This window comes from Alosa pseudoharengus, unplaced genomic scaffold (genome assembly GCF_046254945.1).
Source record: "Alosa pseudoharengus isolate Yale_2024_CS ecotype anadromous, Long Island Sound unplaced genomic scaffold, YU_APseudo_1.1 YU_APseudo_1.1_scf_23, whole genome shotgun sequence".
Taxonomy (NCBI): Eukaryota; Metazoa; Chordata; class Actinopteri; order Clupeiformes; family Clupeidae; genus Alosa; species Alosa pseudoharengus.
The window spans coordinates 10014217-10040941 of NW_027468685.1; the positions used below are offsets into that span (position 1 = coordinate 10014217).

Consider the following 26725-nt stretch of genomic DNA (forward strand, 5'->3'; position numbering starts at 1 on the left):
TAAAATATAGAATAAAATGATGGTTGATCTGAATCATTAAAAATTATTCTAAACTAAAGTAATGGACACGGACCCAGAAATCTGCATGACATGTCATTGACCCGTGTGTGTGTGTGTGTGTGTGTGTATGTGTGTGACATCATCCTTAACAATAGCGCATACCCAAACCCACCCCCAGCTGTAAGCAATGTGGAACTCATTACAAAGAGTACCTTGGCCTCTCAACCCCGCAGGCTGCGATCCACAAACGATTCACTGCCACTGAGGTAGAGAAAGTAATCGCTTCCCTGCCGAATAATAAAGCGAGTGGCTCCGATGGAGTAACTTACGAGACTTTAAAAGCCACAAAGCAAATGTTGTGCCCATTGCTCACGCAAATCTTTAATACATGCCTATTAAATGGCCGAGTTCCTGAGTCCTGGAAAGGCGCGCTAATTCATAGAATCCCCAAGAAAGACAACCTCCCCGATGACCCGACGTGGAGGGACATCTCATTGTTGCCAACAATTTATAAGGTCTTTATGAAATGCATACTTGCCCGCATTCTACCTTGGCTCACAGAAAATGAAATACTCTCCACCAGTCAAAAGGCCTACGTCAGTCACCAGGGGATGAACGAACATGTCTTCTGCCTAAAGACCGGAATTGATGATTTTAAGCATGACTCAAGCATGACCTTGGAGTGCGGTAAACTTTATACTGGCCATCGACAACTGGCTGAAGTGGTTAGAGCAGTGCGCGCCTGAAGGAGTGCGATCACCACTTCCAGTCCAAGGTTACACAGATGATGTGCAAATTGCGTCCAGAGAAGAGGGCGTAATTCATGAGATGCTTAACCATTCATGCAGTGGTCGAAATTGGCGGAGGTGAAGCAGGCGAAATGTGCCGTCTTTTTATGAAAGACGCAGCGGAGGAAAACGCTGGTACTCCTCAAAAACAGACAAACCGCCTACATTTACATTGCTACGGCAACCAATACGTGTTTATTCACGCCGTGAAACGCACACATACCTCGGCCATAAATTCAATGTAGAAGGTAACTGGGAAGAGCAAATCAAGGAGCTCACCAGCGACTACTGCAACAGACTGGACCTCATCGACTCCTGCCCCTTGCCCATCATTTTGAAAATTCATGCTATAAGAGAAATAGCCCTGGCTAAAATTCAGCATTTATTTGCAAATATCCGTATTCAACAAAACATACTGACAGAACTAAACAATAAAACGGTGGGACTGGTAAGGAAGTGGCTTGGGCTGAACACGCACTCAACCCGGGACATTATCTTTCAGCTCAGGAAGGATGGAGGTCTAGGCGTCCCTAACATCCGAGTGGACATACACTGCCACTAGAACCAGCCACCTGCTTAACATGTTGAATAACAGTGATCCAGCGGTGAAACAGATGGCTCGTGCGTCTCTTATCCAACATCTACAGAGGCGGAAAGTCCCGCCCGCTAAGGAGGATGATGCACAGTTCCTTGGTTTTAAGTTGAAGGACAATGGCAAACTGGACATCAAAGCAGCTGGATTCGGTGTGAGGTCGGACTGGCTTGACTTAAAGGAACCGTATGTAAGAAATGTATTTCTATTAATCATAAAATGGCCCTGATATGTCACTAGACATTAAGAAATCATGTTCATTTCAAATACTGTAGTCCGGCCAGGATATTGTCATTTAAAAAGTGAAGTTGCAGCCCTCAACTGATGTTGATGTTGTCATGTTGTGTTTTGGCCTGATGCGCCACCCTCCACCTATCTACTAATTACAAAGTCAGTAGTGTTTCACATCCAGGGTGCCAGTTCTGCTAGTCAGGGGGGAGGGGGAGGGGATACACCGCTCTGCAGTAATTTGAAAGTGATTGCAGCACCAGTTTTGGCCACAATCTTACATACAGTTCCTTTAAATGATCTCTGCCATCGGATTGGAATACACCTGAAGTGGGCCAGACCGGACAGCGGAACAGTTGAACTGGATGACATCATTACCGATCCACTTATTTACACACGCGCAACCTACAAAGTAAGCGACACTCAGTTCGAGATGTCAACAACAGGTGCGAGGGCAGAAATTCTCAAAATGAAGAGCTCACATAGCGCACAACACTGGACAAGTCTCAGGCTGCAAGGAAAACTGGCGCTTCTACCATTTGCAGACTTGCCAACCTTGAAGAATTTTTTTGAGTAGCACCAAGCCACACACATAGCCATACTCGCAAGACACGTTTTGGATAGCGACCCATCTTTAATGTGGAATATCTATCTAAATGGGATCCAATGTGTTCCTGAAAGTGCAAACTGAATCTTTTACAGTAGCTCTATAATGTTAAAAATCTGTTTTAGAGCCTAATAATCCTGTCCTATGAAAACCAATTGATAGGCACTGATGTGGGTATGTTGTCCATTTTCTTTTATTTGGGCCCTATTCAATCATGTCTGGTATTATATCTCTTTTCAATCCATTATTATTAAAGATTTATTTTGTAAAGAAATACATCTATCGCCCATGTTATGCCAACATATCTAATTCACCTGGATGTAAGCTACAGTAGAGAGGCTTATGGACATCTGCTGTTGTCAGTGTGTAGTCTATCCCTTTACTCACAATAACCTACATGTTTTGTTTATTTGTAAAAAAAAACATTAATTGTTCAATTATCACCTGCTGACTAATGATGCTGACAAACTGCTGATGGCTTTTAAAGAATTTCACTTGCACGTGCACTCAAGTTTCTTTTAGATCGCAGTGTCTTTCTGCCATCTGTGAGGCTGCAATGATTATATGGCTCTGGGGGTCGTTTCTACAAAAGCATTGTTTGCTAACTTGCGTCGCAACCTTGGTAGTTCGCTCCATCGTTCTTGGATTTGGTGTTTCTAGAAAGTGTAGTTCGAACTCTCAATCGCAAACAAGGACGCAAAGTTTGGTCGTTTGAACTACTGCCTAGACAGTCGCACTTGTGTCGTTCCTTGGTAGTTCCTGTTGGTGTCCGGAGCGCCTAACCAAAAATCACAACCGCCTAACCAAAAATTGCAAAGTGGATGTTTATCTCGTGACTCAATGATTGATCTATCCCATAGCTTAATTTTGAATAAGACACTGACTCCCCTACTTGTTAATTCAAGTATTGCCTTGCTTTTAGTATTATAATCTTCACAGACCCTTACAACAGTAGTGATAAATGGTGTAGTGGCTAAAGCAGATGACTTATTATCCCAACTTTGTAGGTTCGATTTTCTTATGATGTGAGATTGTCCTCTTGCTTCTCGCTACCTGCAGGTGAACTAGTGTGACACGTAGATTCAATTGTTTTTGACTGATGTCTTGTACCTATGGTCTCTCGATGTAGAGTAACTATATAGCCTACATAAATATGTATGGTCAAAACCTATTGTTGTGTCTCGTAGGCCTACTCTTACTCAGAGATGAAAAGAAGAGATAGGATGAGAACTCCGGCCGAGCGCTAAGTGCGCTGACGCGCTGCCTAAGCCACGAGACAATTGATAACATTTGCGATATCCAGACATTTGTCCAGGCTATATATTTTTTCCAACATAGATATTTAACACAAATAATGGCACATATTGGTCGGCTTCAGTAAAATGTTTTATATACTTGCAATTCATAGGTTTAGTTTTTTGCAGATGACAATGACAATGCCAGCATTAATCACTCGGTTTAAATGAGAAACATGTCAATGTCAACATAGGCTGTGGCAGAGAATTTCTAGGGGGTGGGGTATTACACGTTGCCCCTGTTTCCACCAATGATATATATCGCTGCATCATCAACAACGTTGTTGGAACTACAGTGTTCGAAAATGTCGCGAATTGCGACACAGGTACGATGCTTTCTGGAAACAGGTGTAACAATGTCGTTGTTTGGTCGCAAGTTGCGTCGTACCATGGTGGTTGAGCAACGTCGTTGCTAACTTTTCTAGAAACGGCCCCCTGATTAGGCCTACATTATCCCAACAACAGTGATAGGTGTGCGATCTCCGTCTGTAAGCCTATTATTTGTTCTCACTTGTTTTCACGCTAATAATCAAGAAGAAAGATCCACAGAAAAAAAACAAATTGAACACTCATTAATGAGCAGCTCAAACAAAATATTTCGCCTTGGTCCACTTTCAGACTCATTGTTAATGGCTGCATTTTGCCTTGGAAAGGTCCGCGCTCCATTAGCGCCTTAGTTATGAAAACTAACCATCAGCGACACATTGGAAATATGCTAACTGAAACAACTTGTGAACAAGTAATAACTTTCCAAGATATAGTCAAACTATTAGGCCTAGGTGAGTTTACAAACGCACTCCGTGGAACATTTTTTGTTTCAGAGCAAAACAGCAGGTAAGGGAACGCACATTTCTAAGTGAACACTTGTTAAACTCACCTCATCAAGTCTTTCATTTACAGTAACCCACGGTTGGCTGAAGAAAAAATAACATAAAGAGAGGCCACTAGGCTTTGCCTGTCATTCTCATTTGTCATTTTCTCTCTATATCTCATCCTCGCATGAAATATATTAGCGGGAGTTTCACATGCTCAAGGAGCTTTCCGGAGAAGCTGGATGTCTGCTCGTTTTGCGTAGTTTCAAGTAAAAAATCGTAGCGGTGTATTTTGATATGAAAATGCGTGGTTGCTACGCAAAATGCATACAGGTTGGCAGGTCTGCATTTGCAAATCACTCCATGCCCCGCACCATATTTTCAAACCCCACTCTTGGCAAAGATATTCTCACATTTACCATCAAATCGCGCCTTCAAGTCCTCCCAACAAGATCAAACCTGGCTACGTGGTACCCATCCAACTACAAACGAGACTGCATTCTTCACTCCACTAACTATGCTAATGAGACCACTGCACATGTCCTGAATGGATGCAGTTTTTATAAAGGACTTTACATAGCAAGACATGATAGACTGGTGGACTCTACATAGCAAGACATGATAGACTGGTGGACTCTACATAGCAAGACATGATAGACTGATGGACTTAGTGTCACAAAGCATCAAAAAAGTACAGGAGGGAACGACAAAAATATACAAGCACCACACTGTACAAATGGACTGGTTCAATGACCACCAACAAAATCACTTTCTGTAATATTCCAAATACCCCAGATATCACCATTATAGATTACAACACTAAGAATGTGACTATTGTTGAAATAGGATGTTTTTTTGATTTGTACATGGACACTTGTTTTAACTCCAAGCTGCTGAAATATCAGCCACTTGCTGACATCACAAATATGGGGTTTCATTGCACAATTATCATTCTTGTTTTTGGGAGTCTTGGGCATGTGCACAAACTTGTCTTACGCGGACTGCAACTGTGTGGACAAAGCAAGCCAATTCCAAAAAATCTTGCAAAATACTGCTCCATTTCTGCAATAATAGGTAGTTTATCCATCTGGAAGCGACTATGCCATGTTTACCCATAATCATGCAGTTCAGAATGAAAAAAGCGCAATGCATTCTGTGTTTGATCAGACCTGCCAAAGTGTGTAACTTACTTTCTTCAATGTTTGGATCTGTGAATCTTTCCCCGTGTTAAGATCAAATAAAAGCATTAAAATGTGTGTGTGTGTGTGTGTGTGTGTGTGTGTGTGTGTGTGTGTGTGTGTGTGGTTTACCTGAGGAGGTCATCTGGGTCTTTATGGTGTGGTCTCGGGTCATCCGTACCCTCCTGTGCGCCGACACACAGTCCGCACACAACGCCTCCCCACACTCCACACACCAGCCCTCAACGGCAGCACACTCACACCCCCCACACTGGAGGGAGGGGAACACACATATACACACACACAATAGCAGTAAATAGGAGAGCCCTCATTTACCCCCACATTAGTGAGATACATGCACATGCACACACTGGTCACACGTCAGTCACACCTCTGTCACACATCTGTCACACGTCGGACACACACACACACACAGATCACAAACACAGATAACACACACACTCAGATCACACATGCACACAGACACTCATTGAAGTAGCAGTAAGTAGGCTTTCACCAGGACCCTTATACACCACACACTAGAGGAAAAAGGGAGGCAGCTCACATACCTTAAAGTAACATTACGCAAGATTTTATCATCCAACAATCATCCGGCTTTCAGATGTCCAGAGAAACACATCTTTTTTTTCAACATGGCATTGTTTACTCATTTTCAAAGAAATTACACTTCCGTGTCATTTAGTCCAAAAACTGGCACCACCAGCCATTGCAGACCTATTCATATGTATTGACTGACTGATTTAATCTGAATTATGTTTTTCGTCTGTGAGCCTATGACTATCTGCCATGCAGCTTTTTCCACCATTTGCCGTAGCGTGTAGGCCATCATGCCCAGCTAGGACAGCAAAACCAAAAGACTTGTCAGAACTACCTGTCTGACTACAAGTTTACCAAGAAACGTTTACCAAAGCCTCCTATAGATAAAACTGCCAGTATGCTTATGCCGATCAGGTGGATGTGTTTCCCTGAACAGTGAACCATAGTTGTGCTTCTGTATTTCTTTTCCCACATGCTGATCGGAAGGAAGAGCAAAGGCATGATGATTGTGCCTGCAAAAAGCTCCCCATTTACTGGGGATGCCACCCCTCCCCCTGCCTCTCTCTGGGGATGCAGCCAGAGAGCATCAGAGTGTGTGTCTGTGTGTGTGTGTGTGTCTGTGTGTGTGTGTGTGTGTATGCATGTGTGTGTGTGTGTGTGTGTCTCTGTCTGCGTTGGTGTTGGTGTGTGTGTGTGTATGTATGTGTGTGTGTGTGTGTGTGTGTGTGTCTCTCTCTCTCTCTCTCTGTCTGCGTTGGTGTGTGTGTGTGTCTGTGTCTGTGTCTCTCTATCTGTCTACATCAGTGTATGTGTGTGTGTGTATGTGTGTGTGTGTGTGTATGACCCAGAGCAGCTGTGGGGTCGCGTCACAACACAACACCGAGTACAGAAGGGGTGGAACACTCCTCTCACAATGAAAGCAGTGTTCAGTAGGGTAACACAACTAGAGACTAGGGTTGCAAAGGGGCGGAAAATTTCCGGTAAATTTCCGGAAACTTTCATGGAATTAAAGGAAATTATGGGAATTAATGGGAATTTTGGGTAATTCATACAAACTGTTTCGTATACAAACATTAATATTTTGTTTCGTAATAAGCAATATGAATTGTATGTTGGTATTTTCGCTTAGCTTAGCATACAAAGCTAGCTAGCGGGAATCCCATTCTTTGCCTATGGTTTACTAGCGTGCTAAACTAGCAATACTGAACTGCCCAAGATACACCACACCACTCAACAACAAAATACGATTGGTTGGAAGATTGTTTCCCCTGCATATGAACGCACCATAGGTTTCCTTTGTCTACCAGCCTATGCCGATTGCTGTGTGCATATGATTGACATATGTGCAGGGTAGAAATTCGACTGAAATTGTATTAAATCAGGTTGTTTTAACTAATATTAGACTGCAAGATGGGGTTTTGTCCACTACATTTAAGTTCCCTGTTATAGACTAACTTACCATATTAAAAATTCCCAGTTTATTCCCATTAATTCCCGTTTATTCCTGTTAATTCCCATATATTCCCGTTAATTCCCATGGAAAGTTTCCAACTTTGAAAATTCCCGGAATTTTGCAACCCTACTAGAGACTTATCTGAAGGCTTTGCCGTGTGATAGGTATGTGATTCTCAGAATGACGAGCGTTGTTCAAAAAACTACAGAGGCATGACAATATGGGATAGTTCAAAAATGATGTGGTTTATACAATAGAATTGATTGGTAATCAAGACCCTCAATGTGAACATAACTGCATTAAAAGCAGCTTCCATAACTATGGGGTATAATAAAACAATCACTGACCACCAAGGCTACATGAAACAGACGACTTATCATACTGCTTACGGCAAACACGTCAGAGCAGTCAACACATAACAGAGCTCCCAAGCTGCAACTGATCTCTCTCTCTCTCTCACACACACACAGAGACTTCAGATTTCATATTTACAGGGTGACTTGAGAACCATCTAGCCCAATATACATCACATCCCATTCAGTTTTGTTTACACACGTGATCCCTTGTAAAATTAGGGCTGTACAATATACTATACAATGTACTGAGTGTGTCACTTACTTTCTGTGAAGATGACATGGACGCGACATTGCAGAAGAGAGGATGGGGTGTGACACTTTGAAGGGAGTACAACATTCCACACACCGGACACACTGCAGACAGAGCAACAGAGCACATGGACAGGGCCACGGCATAGCTGCATTATCTCAAATCTATTACTTTGGAAAACGTACTTACTTTCTGTTTCTATGCCTCACAAAAAAACTGCACTTCTTTAAGTGTCAGACGTCAAAGTGCCAGACGCCAAAGTGTCAGCACTTTATGGTGTATTATGTGCAGTTCATATGCAGGAGATGCAATATTTGAGACAATAAAAAGCATTGCACTAGAACATTTTACTGTAGAGATGCAATATTACTGCAGAGATTCAACATTTTGGACATAAAAATGTTTTTGTATTACATTGTACGTCATAAAACTGCATTTTGTTGTCCCAAATCAGTTGTTATTGTGTAAGGGATGTCACTTACCTGCCAGATACTTCTAGGTCTACAACACACGCTGAAAAACGAGCAGTTTACTGCTGTTGGGGTAGGCTACTTTTTGGGGCAAGTTATTGTTGCAAAAATTCTAATGATTATTGCAGGATAACTGTAAGTTATGCAAGACTGATTCAGACGTCAGACACAGCAACCAACTTAACTCACCTGCAACTCCTTGATCTGGTGGAGGTATGCAGTTATTGCACATAGAGTGTAGGCATGGTAACAACAGCGGGTTCGTTTCGTTGGCGCCCAGAGAAACCCTGCAAGTGCCGCAGGTTCCCAGAATTGTATCCGTTCCCACGAAGTTCGGCGAGGGCAGGGGAGACATTGCTGTGGGAATCTCTCCACAGAAGTCATCAAGTTATGATATCTCGCACCTCCGTGGGCGGAAGGAAGTAAATTAGCTTTAATCGCACCAAAACAATGACACAAATACCAATTGTGGCAAAGCGATAAGATTTAAAAAGACAATGTCGTAGCCTACAAGGAACACCACGTTAACGTTAACTTCAAGATGCTTGCTTTCACCAAGTGTCCATACGACACCACAGTCTGCCTTGAAATTAAAAAAGTCATGACGACGATAGGCTACGATGCAAAGTTCAAAGTGATCGAAAATAGAGATGGAAAAATACCTTTCAATCCTCTAAATGTCTACGAGCGTTTGCCAAAGATCGCGGGTTCCTTGAGGTAGCTACCGAATGTTGCATCTCAGGATTTCCTGAAGGAACGGAGGTCGGAGGACGGGGGAGGGGAGGGTCACACATGAGTTTGCTCCCACCCTTATAGTCACGCCCCCTGAGGATGAAACTTCTCAACTTCATGTAGGCTAATCTCAACATCTCAACTTCAAAGCCATCCGTTCTTGTCTGTTCAAGAAGACAGACCGTCTCTCTCACAAGATGTGTTCTTGTCTCACATGCAGTCCTTTAAGTGGGCGGGAACGCACGTCTACATTTTGTCCTTAGCGTTCTTACACTTTCCGCTACTTCTCAAACATTGCCGGTAGCCTACCCACATAGGGTAATTCGTGGACGAGGCGCAGGCATACGAGATGATTTCTTGCAGGGTTCAGAATGGTTCAGAAGTGGCTGACCACTCAACAGCAAATCATAAATATAAATAGCCACACGACATCCAATCAAAAAATAGCATTCGATGTATCCGGGTAAGATACCAAAATAGATGATCTCCTCCCTGCAACCACGTTATCGATGCGCAAACACAAGGAGTGCAGTCAAGTTGTTATAGGATTTGACAGATGCGTTTGTCTAAATTGAAATTCAAATAACAACAATACAATAGTTAAATGTAACAGTAGGCTAAGTTTTTTTAAAAAAAGGGTAAGATTAGGCCTACATTAAGGAGAATAGCAATAATAAACAACGTCAATTCAATCAATAATGAAAATAAATAAATAGCCTAGGCTACTATAATATTCACCCCTTGCAGACACGTGACTTAAGTCACGTGACGGCTCCATCCTGGACGGCAAAAAGATAGGAGACGGACGACAAATTACATTATGTCATAACGATTATGATGAACTGAACACCATTACTATAACATCTTTGTAGTTCAATGTATTGCTGTTTGGGGTCTGATAGTCTGAAGATACCAGTGGTGTTGTTAGATGAAATGGGTCATGATCGCAAATGTAAAGTTATTAAAACTGGTGGTAACAGCAAGTGGAGATAACGTTAGGTTGTAACGTTAGGCTACTGTAATTAACATTATGGTAAATGAACACCCATAAATATTTCTAGACTAATATTGCAAAGCGATTTGGTTACTTTATTTGTCTTGCTTTCATCAGTTGTAACATAGTCAAAACGTTAAGAATGTCATATCAGAACATGAAATAATAACTTAGCTGCCACACTTAGAAGCTAGCTATTCTAGCTAACGTTTATCGTAGCTCATGCTAGGGCTAATGTAACTCGTCAGTTTGTATTTTGCCCAGTGAATAAACTTACTTCTTAGGCCTACATGTATTAAGTTAAAGAATTGAAAGAAATAGGAAATACAAAAACTTGAATGGTATTATCTGTTTACATTCAGATCTTGCCAAAGACTTTTCCTAAGTGCTATCTGCCGTCCTGTTCAGAGTCTATGGTTGCTATAGCAACCGCTGCTGTGCTTCATACACTGAGGAGATAAGCATGCAATTGTGGTTGAAATACTCCCGAAACACAAAGAAAACAAACCAAAATATATCTATGCAAGAACATGGGATGTTGTTGTATTCCAAACAATAAGCCAACAGTCGTGGAAGGGCATTACTACGGTTAAATCTCACTATAATCTAGCTGTGCGATATGTCCCATTACAACCCATTGATTTGATTCGTGTTCTTGCCGTCCACTAGGCTATTTTGCTGTGGCGCGAACAAAAAGTGACGTCACTTGCAAGGGGTCAATAGGCCTACAAACCATAATGCCTAAGAAACGCTTAATAAACTGCATGTTGAACAGATATGCCTTTAGACCCCTCTTGAAAGACCCAAAACTATCACAGGAATAGGGAGCACTGGGCAACTAATTCCACCAACAAGGAACCACTGAGGAAGAGTCTTGAATTTGACCTAGCGTTTGCATTGACCCTGCATGGTCGACACTTTAGAAATTAATATTTTAAAACCAAATGAATGTGTCATTATTATCATTTAATTAATATAAAAGTGTTTTACTTCGTCACAAATATACACCCTTTGCAGTGGCAGATGCTGGTCTTTGGAATAGGGGAAGCTCTGATAAAAAGGGAGATGAACTAGGTCTTTTGTTTCCATAATATTTTAGAGGAGGCGGAGCTTCCCATGTAGTCTTAGAGCAATCACCTCTAACACCCTTTGTAGTTACTCATTCATTTGGTGATTTATTTTGTATTTAATATGCCCTTTAAGAAGCTTTAGTCTTTAGGGAGAAAATATACTAAAGACTAAAGTATAGTAAATACTAATCAAGATTCATCTATGAATACATTTCAACATGAGATTAGTTTTTTTTTAATCGACAGCCCTAATTTTTAACATAGCCTAACTGAAAATGAGTAGGTCTACCCTTTTTATCAAAACATGTAGGCCTAGATGCTGGCCGGGAAGCATTAGCTTAGAGTAAGGCACATCAACATTCAGTTGTCTGTTTTAAGAGCTTTAACAATTTTTCAGAGGAAACACCAATGTCCAAATCAGATTAGCCTTTATGGTCTCCAAATGGAAAAAATAGTTTTGAGCAGTCAAGAAGAGGCAGAGATTACAGTGAATGCAACAAATTAGAGACTACATTCACACAAAGGCTATATATACTATAGTCAAACATACATACACACTTGCACAGTGAACATGTAGCCTACATAGCAAGATGTTGATAAAAAAAAAAACATAATCCTCCACCCCACCCCTCCCCCATGCCTATATTACATAATAGGCTAGCACATTGCCCGTTAACAGACAAACAATAAAATACAGTAATTAGCCTATATACACCCACATAACTTATAAACTCTCAGACACAGCAACAGAATGCTGACATGCATGTATCATTTGTTACCGAGTTTAACTTATCAGCCACATAGGGACAATGACAACAACAAAAAAGTGACAGAAAGGGACAAAGTGAGGGGAAGCAAGTTTCTGCAACATCTCAGAAATAATCCACTAAATATTAATCCACTTTAATAATATTCACAGATGGGCTAGCCAGGTTGAAAAAAAAAATGACAAACTGATTTTTTTTTGTCTGTACTGAAAATGGGTTCCGCAGAGTTTGCCTCCCTCTAGTGGCTAAATGCTCAAATTAGTCAACTCAGGAACCCAGTCAATTAATGTCATTCACATGAAAAAATTACGGTATAGTTTTAGAAACTTGAATAAAACTGTGTATGCCCCCACCACAGTAGCTATTTGTAGCCTACAGTTAATCACTAGATGGACTAGATCAGGGGTTTTCAGCGGTCAGAACATCCTCCAAGATCACATTGAAGTTAAAATGAACTTCACCTGACATTAACCACATAGCTAGATCTTTACATCATTAAACTGTAAATAAACTACTCATAATTGAGTTATCCTGCTCTGTATTAAGCTGTCAAAATGTTTTAATTTAAAGTGCATCATTACATCCATTTTACTGTAACAGTTGCAAAACTATGAAAATAGGTAAAATGTTATGTTAGATGTAAGGAACTAAAGGTCTGTTCAAGTCCTACACTCTATTCCAATCCACATACTTCTGTCAGTACACTTTAATGCAGTGCGCTAAGTGCACTGTGTTCTTACTCGCGTAGTGGGTGAATTTCGACAGGGTGGTGTCTTCCCAAATGGAACACTAACTCTGTGCACTTAACAGACATGAACAGTTTAATGTTATAACATGGTTGTATGTCAGTAAACTGTGCTTTCTCCTTCCAAGCCAAGATAGTGACCGTTGAGGGCGAGAAGTGTCCAGCGCTTCACACTCAACCTTTTGACCGTTATGAGTGCACCATCCGGGTACAAACAGCGCACTTCATCTTGTCGTAATTATCAGTGTGAACGCACCTATGCTCTCAAATTAGGTATCGGAAGTACAGAAGAACGCAAATTGGAACACAGTGCTAGTGACCAACCAAAGGATGTATGCCCTATTATTGACTAAATAGTATGTGTGTGTTTGTGTGTGTGTGTGTGTGTGTGTGTGTGTGTGTGTGTGTGTGTGTGTGTGTGTGTGTGTGTGTTTGTGTGTGTGTGTGTGTGTGTGGACAGTAATAATTGTGTGTAGTTGGGGATTCCCAACGTTTCTCAATAGTACTTCAAATATGACCTCAAATACAAGGCCAGTGTGTTAATGATTAAATGATCAAAAGTGAGGTGGATAAAAGGACAACAGAATACTGACAGGATGACTCTAAGCGAGACTGGAAGGGGAGACATGAAAATGAATCATCCTAGCACACACAAAACCACACATATACACACACACACACTCACCCACCCACACACACACACACACACACACACACACACACACATCCCAGCAAACACAAAACCATATCACACCACCACACTCCTAAGAAGAGGACACTGCTCTCATCACAAGGTTTTTATGTGTGTGTGTGTGTGTGTGTGTGTGTGTGTGTTGTTAGTGTGTGTGGATCTTTCGGTGTTTATCTGTGTCGGTCTTTGACTTTGTTTGTCTGTGTGTATGTGTCGTGTGTGTATGTTTTGGTGTGCATGTGTATGTGTGTGTTTGTGTTGCTTGTTTCTGTGTCTTTCTGTGTGTGCGTGTTTGTCTTTCTGTGTTTGTTTTGTAAGTGTGTGTGTGTGTGGGAAATTTAGAAAAAAGTAAATTTAAGTGAATTTAATGCACAACGTTTCAACCAACGTGGTCGAAACGTTGTGCAATAAATTCATTCGGGAGCAGCAGCAACAGTGTGCGGGTACTTTTTTCTTTATTTCACGGATCTACTTTACCCTGCACCTGTAAGTTGGATGTGCGCGCACCTTCTGCTACTTTGTGTGGGAAATTTCCAGTAATTAGCTGAATAACACTTTAGCTGTTAAATGTCTACTCGGGTTGTTCTGTACAACTGGCTATACTTAGACATTTAGACATTACAAGGACGATCTGAGTTATGGTTTTGGGTTGCTTTTGTCCATGACCTCTGAGGTCAACCTCCCTTAGGAAGTCAAAATAGTAACAGCTTTCCTTGTCCTGACAGCTCTTTTGTGATATGTGAATGTGAAAATTTGATTTGATGGATTCTGATTGGCTGTCAGCTTTCTATCGTTTTTAAAATCGCTCTGAAATTGATCCCTAACGATATCGTTCTTCATGTCGTTACAGTTATAGTTAACAGTATGTGTGGACGTCGTCATTCATATGAGCTAGAACAATATTTTTTTGCCGTTATCGTTATAGTTTTCGTTCTTGGTGTGAAAGACTTTGTCTACAGCAGACTTGTTGCTCTCATGCTCAATATGCTTGTGTGATTCATGAATAAAGCTTTGTACTCTGCCATACGGTCGGCTATACTTTTTGCCTCTTTCTGGATTAATACTTCATTTTTACCACGTGTTTTTCTGTGTGTGTGTGTGTGTGTGTGTGTGTGTCTTTCTGTGGTTGTTGTTTGTGTGTGTCTTTCTTTCTCTCTCTCTGTGTGTTTGTGTGTGTGTCTTTCTTTCTCTCTCTGTGTGTGTGTGTGTGTGTATGTGCGTGTGTGTGTGTGTGTTTCCTCCTTCAGATGCAGTGCTCTGTGCTTCTCCTTTTTGTTGGGCTGTTGCTGGATTACACCGCAGGTTCACCAGAGTCCAGTGACTTTCTCCAGACGACACTCACCGAAGCGGAACATGGTGAATACACAAAATGAGCCAGATGCATCAGAAGCATCATATTGACTAACCTTAGCAAGTTTCACACATGACCTCTGGAAAATTTCAGTACAATTCGGAACAGACTTCAAACAAAATGCTCAGATATGAACTTCATAGACAACATTGCATAAGTGGGAGTTACTCATATATGCAGTAAATACTCTATGTGGTTTAAGTAAGGTTTGGTGACAGGCTTGAACTTGCAGGGGGTTGGGTATGACGCACAATCCTGACTTCCATTTTCCCTCTCCACAGCCGTGGCGTCAGCGAAAGCGTACCTGGAGAGACTGTTTTCCCTCCGCCCCGTTCCCACCCGACCCACCTACGGAGACAACATCCACCTGAAGTGGGTGAGGTGGTCCGGCAGTCTGCCCAGGTGGGCCGTGAGTGTGTTCAATCACCGTGACAACCGCACGGACTACATCTGTGCGCCGATGCGGCGTTGCGAGTACGTGGCCGGTTACTACAACCCTTCCCTTGGCCCGCGCTGCTTTACTCCTTGCGACAAAAGTGACCCCAGCGTCGGAAACGAGTTTGACCTGCTGGTGAACGACCACCAGCTGGAGTTGCTGGAGTGGGTCACGGTGGAGTACTTTGGTTACGGAGAAGCCCCATCCAACGCCGTGTGTGTGAGCCTGAACTCGAAGAAAGACGGCTACATCTTCCGAGATGAGGACGGTATTGGCAGCTACATAGTGTTTGCTCCAAGGAGGCGTACGAGGCGCGCTCCCGAAGGTTTCATGGAAATGCTCACTGTGAACCAGGGCAGGTACACGGAGCATCTATTTGATCTTGAATACGACATGGAGCAGATGAAGATCCTCTCAGCAAAGAGGCTGCAGATCTCCAAAACTACAATTGCAAACAAAGGTGACTCTCTTAGGGACCAGCAGGTGGCGCTGACAGGGGAGACACAGCTCCATGGCACCTGGGAGACCATCTCCTCCAAACGCCTCGTCATCTCCACCTCCATTACGGCTCACATTCCCCACCTCAACTCCAGCTTCTTGTCCACTAACAGCACACCCAGAGGCATCATGGGTGACTCTGTGAGTGAGACGGTCTCTCACTCTGTGTCTGGGACTGTTCCCTTGCCGCCCTTCCCACGTACCTGTCAGGTGTGGATGAGGGGGATGCTGTACTCAGTCAGTGTCCCCTTCAACGCCACTCTGGAGAGGACCTATGAGAGCGGAGCTGTGCACATGGCCACTGTGCCTGGCATCTTCATGGGCACCCAGGTGGGCAGCGTAGACATGGTGGTCGACTCCTGCGTCATTGATGATCATTTGATATGATGATATGCCAGTCTCTTAGAGCCGTCTCTGTGTGTGTGTGTCTGAGAGTGTTTGTATGACAGAGAGTGTGGGTGTATGTGTGAGAGATAGTGGGTGTATGAAAGTGTGAACACAGCCATTTCCAAAAAAAAAAAAGTTAATATTAAAACAAAAAAACTGAATGTATACAGATAATAATCTCTGTTTTGTTATTAGAATTTCATGTGATTGCAAACATTACTTGACCATGGAGACCTAAGATTTGTTAAAAAAAAAAGGCTCAATTTGTAAACAAAATATTGAAATGTGCTTCAGTTAGTAGTACTGCATTCATGGAAATAGCTCAAATAATTATTCTATCTGTGTAGTTTTAACCCTTTCATGCCACATAACCTCATATGGGCAGTATCGATAGATGCATTGCAATGTTGCAACTGTATTTACAATTTTGTATTCCAAACATCATCAATCCAAGATGGCTGACAAGCTATGTACAAAACGCTTCAGGTATATTTGTGAAAAGCTTTTATTCCAGTTGGCCAATTTAGATTAAAAACATATTAGCATGTCTGCACTGAACATGTTTGTGTTTTTCAAATTAAAATTTAGAGTAAGATGCCGTTTTTACACAACAAAAACAACTGTTCTATCTGTTCTATTTGTTAAAAATGATTTGAATCAGCATATATTACGATTGACGTTTAACAAACATCACCATAAATTATCATACAAAATTATCCTTTACACCAATGAATGAAATTGTATATTGCCTTTCACACAAGGAATGCATAAGTGAAGTAAGAATGTGCTAGAATGTCTATGGGCCTAAATTGGTCTGTATCAGCAGTGAATGATTTCTCACATGTACAACATTGTAACAAGGCTTCCGCATACATCTTACTACAGTCATACAAATCTCATTGTTTTACCACTTTATCTAATAATTGAGCATACAATAACATAAAACAAATGCATAAAATAGTTATATGTCAGTGGTGGCTCATATCCCATTTTACCCCTGTGTTGCATGGTGTCCACATACATGCACAGTTCCAAAACACCTCCACACCACCAAAAATGGATGGCACCCTATTGCTGGCCCAGGTAACACAACATATTACACACACATTAACATGCATTCATTGCTAAACACGTTACAATAGGCCTACTGTTTGAGTAAAGTTTGAGAAAATGAAACACAATATCATCCCCATTCCTCTGTAGTCCCTATCCAGAGGTGGAAAAAGTACTAAAATATTGTACTCAAGTAGAAGTACCAATACTTTGATGAAATATTAGTGCTTTCTGCCAGCTCAGGGCCCGAGACCCGAAAATTCAACACAGTGGCTTTGTCCGGCTATCCCGACATTTAAAAGATTCCTTTGATACCAGTGGAGCAAAGGCTCTGATGGAGCACAGCTGGTAAGCCCCAGTGGCCTAATGGATAAGGCACTGGCCTCCTAAGCCAGGGATTGTGGGTTCGAGTCCCATCTGGGGTGAGGCGGAGCAGAGTGGCGCAGCGGAAGCGTGCTGGGCCCATAACCCAGAGGTCGATGGATCGAAACCATCCTCTGCTAGGCTAACCCTTTAGGTGCCACGATAGTAGAACCGCACACATTTTGCCTTTCACAACCCACAGCCTGACACGGGAATGAAAACTACGACCGGCAGGCTTTCACTGGGGAACGTGCAGCCATTTCCGTATCCGACTACGCACCTCCTTTGACTTGTCCTGATCATCTCATCTGCATTTTCTCAAATCTGCCTTGCAATCCAATCAAACTGCAAGGAGAGCACTGGAGCTAATGGAAATGAGCAGGCAATCAGAACTGAGGCAGAGCAGAGTGGCGCAGCGGAAGCGTGCTGGGCCCATAACCCAGAGGTTGATGGATCGAAACCATCCTCTGCTAGGCCGAGTTTTTAGATGCCTCTCCTGCGCGTTGACGCGCGCCATTTCCCTCAGAGTCTGGGCCAGCGCTGACAACGGCGAGTGGATTTATTTTGTATTTAATATGCCCTTTAAGAAGCTTTAGTCTTTAGGGAGAAAATATACTAAAGACTAAAGTATAGTAAATACTAATCAAGATTCATCTATGAATACATTTCAACATGAGATTAGTTTTTTTTTAATCGACAGCCCTAATTTTTAACATAGCCTAACTGAAAATGAGTAGGTCTACCCTTTTTATCAAAACATGTAGGCCTAGATGCTGGCCGGGAAGCATTAGCTTAGAGTAAGGCACATCAACATTCAGTTGTCTGTTTTAAGAGCTTTAACAATTTTTCAGAGGAAACACCAATGTCCAAATCAGATTAGCCTTTATGGTCTCCAAATGGAAAAAATAGTTTTGAGCAGTCAAGAAGAGGCAGAGATTACAGTGAATGCAACAAATTAGAGACTACATTCACACAAAGGCTATATATACTATAGTCAAACATACATACACACTTGCACAGTGAACATGTAGCCTACATAGCAAGATGTTGATAAAAAAAAAACATAATCCTCCACCCCACCCCTCCCCCATGCCTATATTACATAATAGGCTAGCACATTGCCCGTTAACAGACAAACAATAAAATACAGTAATTAGCCTATATACACCCACATAACTTATAAACTCTCAGACACAGCAACAGAATGCTGACATGCATGTATCATTTGTTACCGAGTTTAACTTATCAGCCACATAGGGACAATGACAACAACAAAAAAGTGACAGAAAGGGACAAAGTGAGGGGAAGCAAGTTTCTGCAACATCTCAGAAATAATCCACTAAATATTAATCCACTTTAATAATCACAGATGGGCTAGCCAGGTTGAAAAAAAAAATGACAAACTGATTTTTTTTTGTCTGTACTGAAAATGGGTTCCGCAGAGTTTGCCTCCCTCTAGTGGCTAAATGCTCAAATTAGTCAACTCAGGAACCCAGTCAATTAATGTCATTCACATGAAAAAATTACGGTATAGTTTTAGAAACTTGAATAAAACTGTGTATGCCCCCACCACAGTAGCTATTTGTAGCCTACAGTTAATCACTAGATGGACTAGATCAGGGGTTTTCAGCGGTCAGAACATCCTCCAAGATCACATTGAAGTTAAAATGAACTTCACCTGACATTAACCACATAGCTAGATCTTTACATCATTAAACTGTAAATAAACTACTCATAATTGAGTTATCCTGCTCTGTATTAAGCTGTCAAAATGTTTTAATTTAAAGTGCATCATTACATCCATTTTACTGTAACAGTTGCAAAACTATGAAAATAGGTAAAATGTTATGTTAGATGTAAGGAACTAAAGGTCTGTTCAAGTCCTACACTCTATTCCAATCCACATACTTCTGTCAGTACACTTTAATGCAGTGCGCTAAGTGCACTGTGTTCTTACTCGCGTAGTGGGTGAATTTCGACAGGGTGGTGTCTTCCCAAATGGAACACTAACTCTGTGCACTTAACAGACATGAACAGTTTAATGTTATAACATGGTTGTATGTCAGTAAACTGTGCTTTCTCCTTCCAAGCCAAGATAGTGACCGTTGAGGGCGAGAAGTGTCCAGCGCTTCACACTCAACCTTTTGACCGTTATGAGTGCACCATCCGGGTACAAACAGCGCACTTCATCTTGTCGTAATTATCAGTGTGAACGCACCTATGCTCTCAAATTAGGTATCGGAAGTACAGAAGAACGCAAATTGGAACACAGTGCTAGTGACCAACCAAAGGATGTATGCCCTATTATTGACTAAATAGTATGTGTGTGTTTGTGTGTGTGTGTGTGTGTGTGTGTGTGTGTGTGTCTGTGTGTGTGTGTGTGTGTGTGTGTGTGTGTGTGTGTGTGTGTTTGTGTGTGTGTGTGTGTGTGTGTGGACAGTAATAATTGTGTGTAGTTGGGGATTCCCAATGTTTCTCAATAGTACTTCAAATATGACCTCAAATACAAGGCCAGTGTGTTAATGATTAAATGATCAAAAGTGAGGTGGATAAAAGGACAACAGAATACTGACAGGATGACTTTAAGCGAGACTGGAAGGGGAGACATGAAAATGAATCATCCTAGCACACACAAAACCACACATATACACACACACACACTCACCCACCCACACACACACACACACACACACACACACACACACATCCCAGCAAACACAAAACCATATCACACCACCACACTCCTAAGAAGAGGACACTGCTCTCATCACAAGGTTTTTATGTGTGTGTGTGTGTGTGTGTGTGTGTGTGTGTTGTTAGTGTGTGTGGATCTTTCGGTGTTTATCTGTGTCGGTCTTTGACTTTGTTTGTCTGTGTGTATGTGTCGTGTGTGTATGTTTTGGTGTGCATGTGTATGTGTGTGTTTGTGTTGCTTGTTTCTGTGTCTTTCTGTGTGTGCGTGTTTGTCTTTCTGTGTTTGTTTTGTAAGTGTGTGTGTGTGTGGGAAATTTAGAAAAAAGTAAATTTAAGTGAATTTAATGCACAACGTTTCAACCAACGTGGTCGAAACGTTGTGCAATAAATTCATTCGGGAGCAGCAGCAACAGTGTGCGGGTACTTTTTTCTTTATTTCACGGATCTACTTTACCCTGCACCTGTAAGTTGGATGTGCGCGCACCTTCTGCTACTTTGTGTGGGAAATTTCCAGTAATTAGCTGAATAACACTTTAGCTGTTAAATGTCTACTCGGGTTGTTCTGTACAACTGGCTATACTTAGACATTTAGACATTACAAGGACGATCTGAGTTATGGTTTTGGGTTGCTTTTGTCCATGACCTCTGAGGTCAACCTCCCTTAGGAAGTCAAAATAGTAACAGCTTTCCTTGTCCTGACAGCTCTTTTGTGATATGTGAATGTGAAAATTTGATTTGATGGATTCTGATTGGCTGTCAGCTTTCTATCGTTTTTAAAATCGCTCTGAAATTGATCCCTAACGATATCGTTCTTCATGTCGTTACAGTTATAGTTAACAGTATGTGTGGACGTCGTCATTCATATGAGCTAGAACAATATTTTTTTGCCGTTATCGTTAAAGTTTTCGTTCTTGGTGTGAAAGACTTTGTCTACAGCAGACTTGTTGCTCTCATGCTCAATATGCTTGTGTGATTCATGAATAAAGCTTTGTACTCTGCCATACGGTCGGCTATACTTTTTGCCTCTTTCTGGATTAATACTTCATTTTTACCACGTGTTTTTCTGTGTGTGTGTGTGTGTGTGTGTGTGTGTGTCTTTCTGTGGTTGTTGTTTGTGTGTGTCTTTCTTTCTCTCTCTCTGTGTGTTTGTGTGTGTGTCTTTCTTTCTCTCTCTGTGTGTGTGTGTGTGTGTATGTGCGTGTGTGTGTGTGTGTTTCCTCCTTCAGATGCAGTGCTCTGTGCTTCTCCTTTTTGTTGGGCTGTTGCTGGATTACACCGCAGGTTCACCAGAGTCCAGTGACTTTCTCCAGACGACACTCACCGAAGCGGAACATGGTGAATACACAAAATGAGCCAGATGCATCAGAAGCATCATATTGACTAACCTTAGCAAGTTTCACACATGACCTCTGGAAAATTTCAGTACAATTCGGAACAGACTTCAAACAAAATGCTCAGATATGAACTTCATAGACAACATTGCATAAGTGGGAGTTACTCATATATGCAGTAAATACTCTATGTGGTTTAAGTAAGGTTTGGTGACAGGCTTGAACTTGCAGGGGGTTGGGTATGACGCACAATCCTGACTTCCATTTTCCCTCTCCACAGCCGTGGCGTCAGCGAAAGCGTACCTGGAGAGACTGTTTTTCCTCCGCCCCGTTCCCACCCGACCCACCTACGGAGACAACATCCACCTGAAGTGGGTGAGGTGGTCCGGCAGTCTGCCCAGGTGGGCCGTGAGTGTGTTCAATCACCGTGACAACCGCACGGACTACATCTGTGCGCCGATGCGGCGTTGCGAGTACGTGGCCGGTTACTACAACCCTTCCCTTGGCCCGCGCTGCTTTACTCCTTGCGACAAAAGTGACCCCAGCGTCGGAAACGAGTTTGACCTGCTGGTGAACGACCACCAGCTGGAGTTGCTGGAGTGGGTCACGGTGGAGTACTTTGGTTACGGAGAAGCCCCATCCAACGCCGTGTGTGTGAGCCTGAACTCGAAGAAAGACGGCTACATCTTCCGAGATGAGGACGGTATTGGCAGCTACATAGTGTTTGCTCCAAGGAGGCGTACGAGGCGCGCTCCCGAAGGTTTCATGGAAATGCTCACTGTGAACCAGGGCAGGTACACGGAGCATCTATTTGATGTTGAATACGACATGGAGCAGATGAAGATCCTCTCAGCAAAGAGGCTGCAGATCTCCAAAACTACAATTGCAAACAAAGGTGACTCTCTTAGGGACCAGCAGGTGGCGCTGACAGGGGAGACACAGCTCCATGGCACCTGGGAGACCATCTCCTCCAAACGCCTCGTCATCTCCACCTCCATTACGGCTCACATTCCCCACCTCAACTCCAGCTTCTTGTCCACTAACAGCACACCCAGAGGCATCATGGGTGACTCTGTGAGTGAGACGGTCTCTCACTCTGTGTCTGGGACTGTTCCCTTGCCGCCCTTCCCACGTACCTGTCAGGTGTGGATGAGGGGGATGCTGTACTCAGTCAGTGTCCCCTTCAACGCCACTCTGGAGAGGACCTATGAGAGCGGAGCTGTGCACATGGCCACTGTGCCTGGCATCTTCATGGGCACCCAGGTGGGCAGCGTGGACATGGTGGTCGACTCCTGCGTCATTGATGATCATTTGATATGATGATATGCCAGTCTCTTAGAGCCGTCTCTGTGTGTGTGTGTCTGAGAGTGTTTGTATGACAGAGAGTGTGGGTGTATGTGTGAGAGATAGTGGGTGTATGAAAGTGTGAACACAGCCATTTCCAAAAAAAAAAAGAAGTTAATATTAAAACAAAAAAACTGAATGTATACAGATAATAATCTCTGTTTTGTTATTAGAATTTCATGTGATTGCAAACATTACTTGACCATGGAGACCTAAGATTTGTTAAAAAAAAAGGCTCAATTTGTAAACAAAATATTGAAATGTGCTTCAGTTAGTAGTACTGCATTCATGGAAATAGCTCAAATAATTATTCTATCTGTGTAGTTTTAACCCTTTCATGCCACATAACCTCATATGGGCAGTATCGATAGATGCATTGCAATGTTGCAACTGTATTTACAATTTTGTATTCCAAACATCAATCCAAGATGGCTGACAAGCTATGTACAAAACGCTTCAGGTATATTTGTGAAAAGCTTTTATTCCAGTTGGCCAATTTAGATTAAAAACATATTAGCATGTCTGCACTGAACATGTTTGTGTTTTTCAAATTAAAATTTAGAGTAAGATGCCGTTTTTACACAACAAAAACAACTGTTCTATCTGTTCTATTTGTTAAAAATGATTTGAATCAGCATATATTACGATTGACGTTTAACAAACATCACCATAAATTATCATACAAAATTATCCTTTACACCAATGAATGAAATTGTATATTGCCTTTCACACAAGGAATGCATAAGTGAAGTAAGAATGTGCTAGAATGTCTATGGGCCTAAATTGGTCTGTATCAGCAGTGAATGATTTCTCACATGTACAACATTGTAACAAGGCTTCCGCATACATCTTACTACAGTCATACAAATATCATTGTTTTACCACTTTATCTAATAATTGAGCATACAATAACATAAAACAAATGCATGAAATAGTTATATGTCAGTGGTGGCTCATATCCCATTTTACCCCTGTGTTGCATGGTGTCCACATACATGCACAGTTCCAAAACACCTCCACACCACCAAAAATGGATGGCACCCTATTGCTGGCCCAGGTAACACAACATATTACACACACATTAACATGCATTCATTCCTAAACACGTTACAATAGGCCTACTGTTTGAGGCCAGGGATTGTGGGTTCAAGTCCCATCTGGGGTGAGGCGGAGCAGAGTGGCGCAGCGGAAGCGTGCTGGGCCCATAACCCAGAGGTCGATGGATCGAAACCATCCTCTGCTAGGCTAACCCTTTAGGTGCCACGATAGTAGAGCCGCACACATTTTGCCTTTCACAACCCACAGCCTGACACGAGAATGAAAACTACGACCGGCAGGCTTTCACTGGGGAACGTGCAGCCATTTCCGTATCCGACTACGCACCTCCTTTGACTTGTCCTGATCATCTCATCTGCATTTTCTCAAATCTGCCTTGCAATCCAATCAAACTGCAAGGACAGCACTGGAGCTAATGGAAATGAGCAGGCAATCAGAACTGAGGCAGAGCAGAGTGGCGCAGCGGAAGCGTGCTGGGCCCATAACCCAGAGGTCGATGGATCGAAACCATCCTCTGCTAGGCCCAGTTTTTAGATGCCTCTCCTGCGCGTTGACGCGCGCCATTTCCCTCAGAGTCTGGGCCAGCGCTGACAACGGCGAGTGGAGGGGGCTTCGGAGTGGGGAACCTGTAGCCACTTCCACCTTTATATACACGTTCACTTGACTTAGTCTTGATCTTCCCGTCACTTTACACTGTCGTGTAAAATGCAAACACCTCTTCAAACAATGTTCTGACATGGAAACATTTCAAATCAGGAAATATAGCCATGCTCACCTGCCACAGTCAGTCTGGAGTGCTTTCTGCCAGCTCAGGGCCCGAGACCCGAAAATTCAACACAGTGGCTTTGTCCGGCTATCCCGACATTTAAAACATTCCTTTGATACCAGTGGAGCAAAGGCTCTGATGGAGGGCAGCTGGTAAGCCCCAGTGGCCTAATGGATAAGGCACTGGCCTCCTAAGCCAGGGATTGTGGGTTCGAGTCCCATCTGGGGTGAGGCGGAGCAGAGTGGCGCAGCGGAAGCGTGCTGGGCCCATAATCCAGAGGTCGATGGATCGAAACCATCCTCTGCTAGGCTAACCCTTTAGGAGCCACGATAGTAGAGCCGCACACATTTTGCCTTTCACAACCCACAGCCTGACACGGGAATGAAAACTACGACCGGCAGGCTTTCACTGGGGAACGTGCAGCCATTTCCGTATCCGACTACGCACCTCCTTTGACTTGTCCTGATCATCTCATCTGCATTTTCTCAAATCTGCCATGCAATCCAATCAAACTGCAAGGAGAGCACTGGAGCTAATGGAAATGAGCGGGCAATCAGAACTGAGGCAGAGCAGAGTGGCGCAGCGGAAGCGTGCTGGGCCCATAACCCAGAGGTCGATGGATCGAAACCATCCTCTGCTAGGCCCAGTTTTTAGATGCCTCTCCTGCACGTTGACGCGCGCCATTTCCCTCAGAGTCTGGGCCAGCGCTGACAACGGCGAGTGGAGGGGGCTTCTGAGTGGGGAACCTGTAGCCACTTCCACGTTTATATACACGTTCACTTGACTTAGTCTTGATCTTCCCGTCACTTTATACTGTCGTGTAAAATGCAAACACCTCTTCAAACAATCTTCTGACATGGAAACATTTCAAATCAGGAAATATAGCCATGCTCACCTGCCACAGTCAGTCTGGAGTGCTTTCTGCCAGCTCAGGGCCCGAGACCCGAAAATTCAACACAGTGGCTTTGTCCGGCTATCCCGACATTTAAAACATTCCTTTGATACCAGTGGAGCAAAGGCTCTGATGGAGTGCAGCTGGTAAGCCCCAGTGGCCTAATGGATAAGGCACTGGCCTCCTAAGCCAGGGATTGTGGGTTCGAGTCCCATCTGGGGTGAGGCGGAGCAGAGTGGCGCAGCGGAAGCGTGCTGGGCCCATAATCCAGAGGTCGATGGATCGAAACCATCCTCTGCTAGGCTAACCCTTTAGGAGCCACGATAGTAGAGCCGCACACATTTTGCCTTTCACAACCCACAGCCTGACACGGGAATGAAAACTACGACCGGCAGGCTTTCACTGGGGAACGTGCAGCCATTTCCGTATCCGACTACGCACCTCCTTTGACTTGTCCTGATCATCTCATCTGCATTTTCTCAAATCTGCCATGCAATCCAATCAAACTGCAAGGAGAGCACTGGAGCTAATGGAAATGAGCGGGCAATCAGAACTGAGGCAGAGCAGAGTGGCGCAGCGGAAGCGTGCTGGGCCCATAACCCAGAGGTCGATGGATCGAAACCATCCTCTGCTAGGCCCAGTTTTTAGATGCCTCTCCTGCACGTTGACGCGCGCCATTTCCCTCAGAGTCTGGGCCAGCGCTGACAACGGCGAGTGGAGGGGGCTTCTGAGTGGGGAACCTGTAGCCACTTCCACGTTTATATACACGTTCACTTGACTTAGTCTTGATCTTCCCGTCACTTTATACTGTCGTGTAAAATGCAAACACCTCTTCAAACAATCTTCTGACATGGAAACATTTCAAATCAGGAAATATAGCCATGCTCACCTGCCACAGTCAGTCTGGAGTGCTTTCTGCCAGCTCAGGGCCCGAGACCCGAAAATTCAACACAGTGGCTTTGTCCGGC

The 26725-nt window shown here is 43.0% G+C and overlaps 3 protein-coding genes, 1 long non-coding RNA gene and 3 other non-coding genes across 7 annotated transcripts in view; 6 read left to right on the top strand and 1 right to left on the bottom strand.

Annotated features, from left to right (window-relative positions):
• LOC143140465 (uncharacterized) overlaps nucleotides 1-9598 on the bottom strand; it is a 46516-nt gene extending 36918 nt beyond the window's left edge. Inside the window, exons 1-4 of the mRNA XM_076301385.1 lie at nucleotides 9250-9598; nucleotides 8777-8991; nucleotides 8130-8221; nucleotides 5633-5771 (exon numbers count right to left, since the gene is read on the bottom strand). Of these exons, the coding sequence (XP_076157500.1) occupies nucleotides 5633-5771; nucleotides 8130-8221; nucleotides 8777-8942 (397 nt within the window). The 5' untranslated portion in view covers nucleotides 8943-8991; nucleotides 9250-9598. The remainder of the gene's footprint in view (nucleotides 1-5632; nucleotides 5772-8129; nucleotides 8222-8776; nucleotides 8992-9249) is intronic.
• A 4457-nt stretch (nucleotides 9599-14055) lies between these two features.
• LOC143140674 (natterin-4-like) lies at nucleotides 14056-16258 on the top strand. Its single transcript, XM_076301719.1, has 3 exons — nucleotides 14056-14072; nucleotides 14834-14942; nucleotides 15219-16258. The coding sequence occupies exons 2-3, from the start codon at nucleotides 14834-14836 to the stop codon at nucleotides 16256-16258; spliced, it is 1149 nt and encodes a 382-aa protein (XP_076157834.1). The 5' UTR covers nucleotides 14056-14072.
• Nucleotides 16259-17663: 1405 nt separating this feature from the next.
• Nucleotides 17664-17736, top strand: trnar-ccu (transfer RNA arginine (anticodon CCU)). The gene has a single exon. It is a non-coding gene; the product is annotated as a tRNA-Arg (tRNA).
• Nucleotides 17737-20808: 3072 nt separating this feature from the next.
• On the top strand, nucleotides 20809-21993 carry LOC143139989 (uncharacterized). The gene is made up of 3 exons (XR_012990499.1): nucleotides 20809-20831; nucleotides 21595-21703; nucleotides 21980-21993. It is a non-coding gene; the product is annotated as an uncharacterized LOC143139989 (long non-coding RNA).
• A 36-nt stretch (nucleotides 21994-22029) lies between these two features.
• Nucleotides 22030-23019, top strand: LOC143140676 (natterin-4-like; the record flags this gene model as incomplete). Its single annotated transcript, XM_076301721.1, has 1 exon — nucleotides 22030-23019. A coding segment is annotated over one exon (990 nt), but the record flags the coding sequence as incomplete, so codon positions are not given.
• A 2002-nt stretch (nucleotides 23020-25021) lies between these two features.
• trnar-ccu (transfer RNA arginine (anticodon CCU)) lies at nucleotides 25022-25094 on the top strand. Its single transcript has one exon. It is a non-coding gene; the product is annotated as a tRNA-Arg (tRNA).
• Nucleotides 25095-25907: 813 nt separating this feature from the next.
• Nucleotides 25908-25980, top strand: trnar-ccu (transfer RNA arginine (anticodon CCU)). The gene has a single exon. It is a non-coding gene; the product is annotated as a tRNA-Arg (tRNA).
• Nucleotides 25981-26725: the final 745 nt, after the last annotated feature.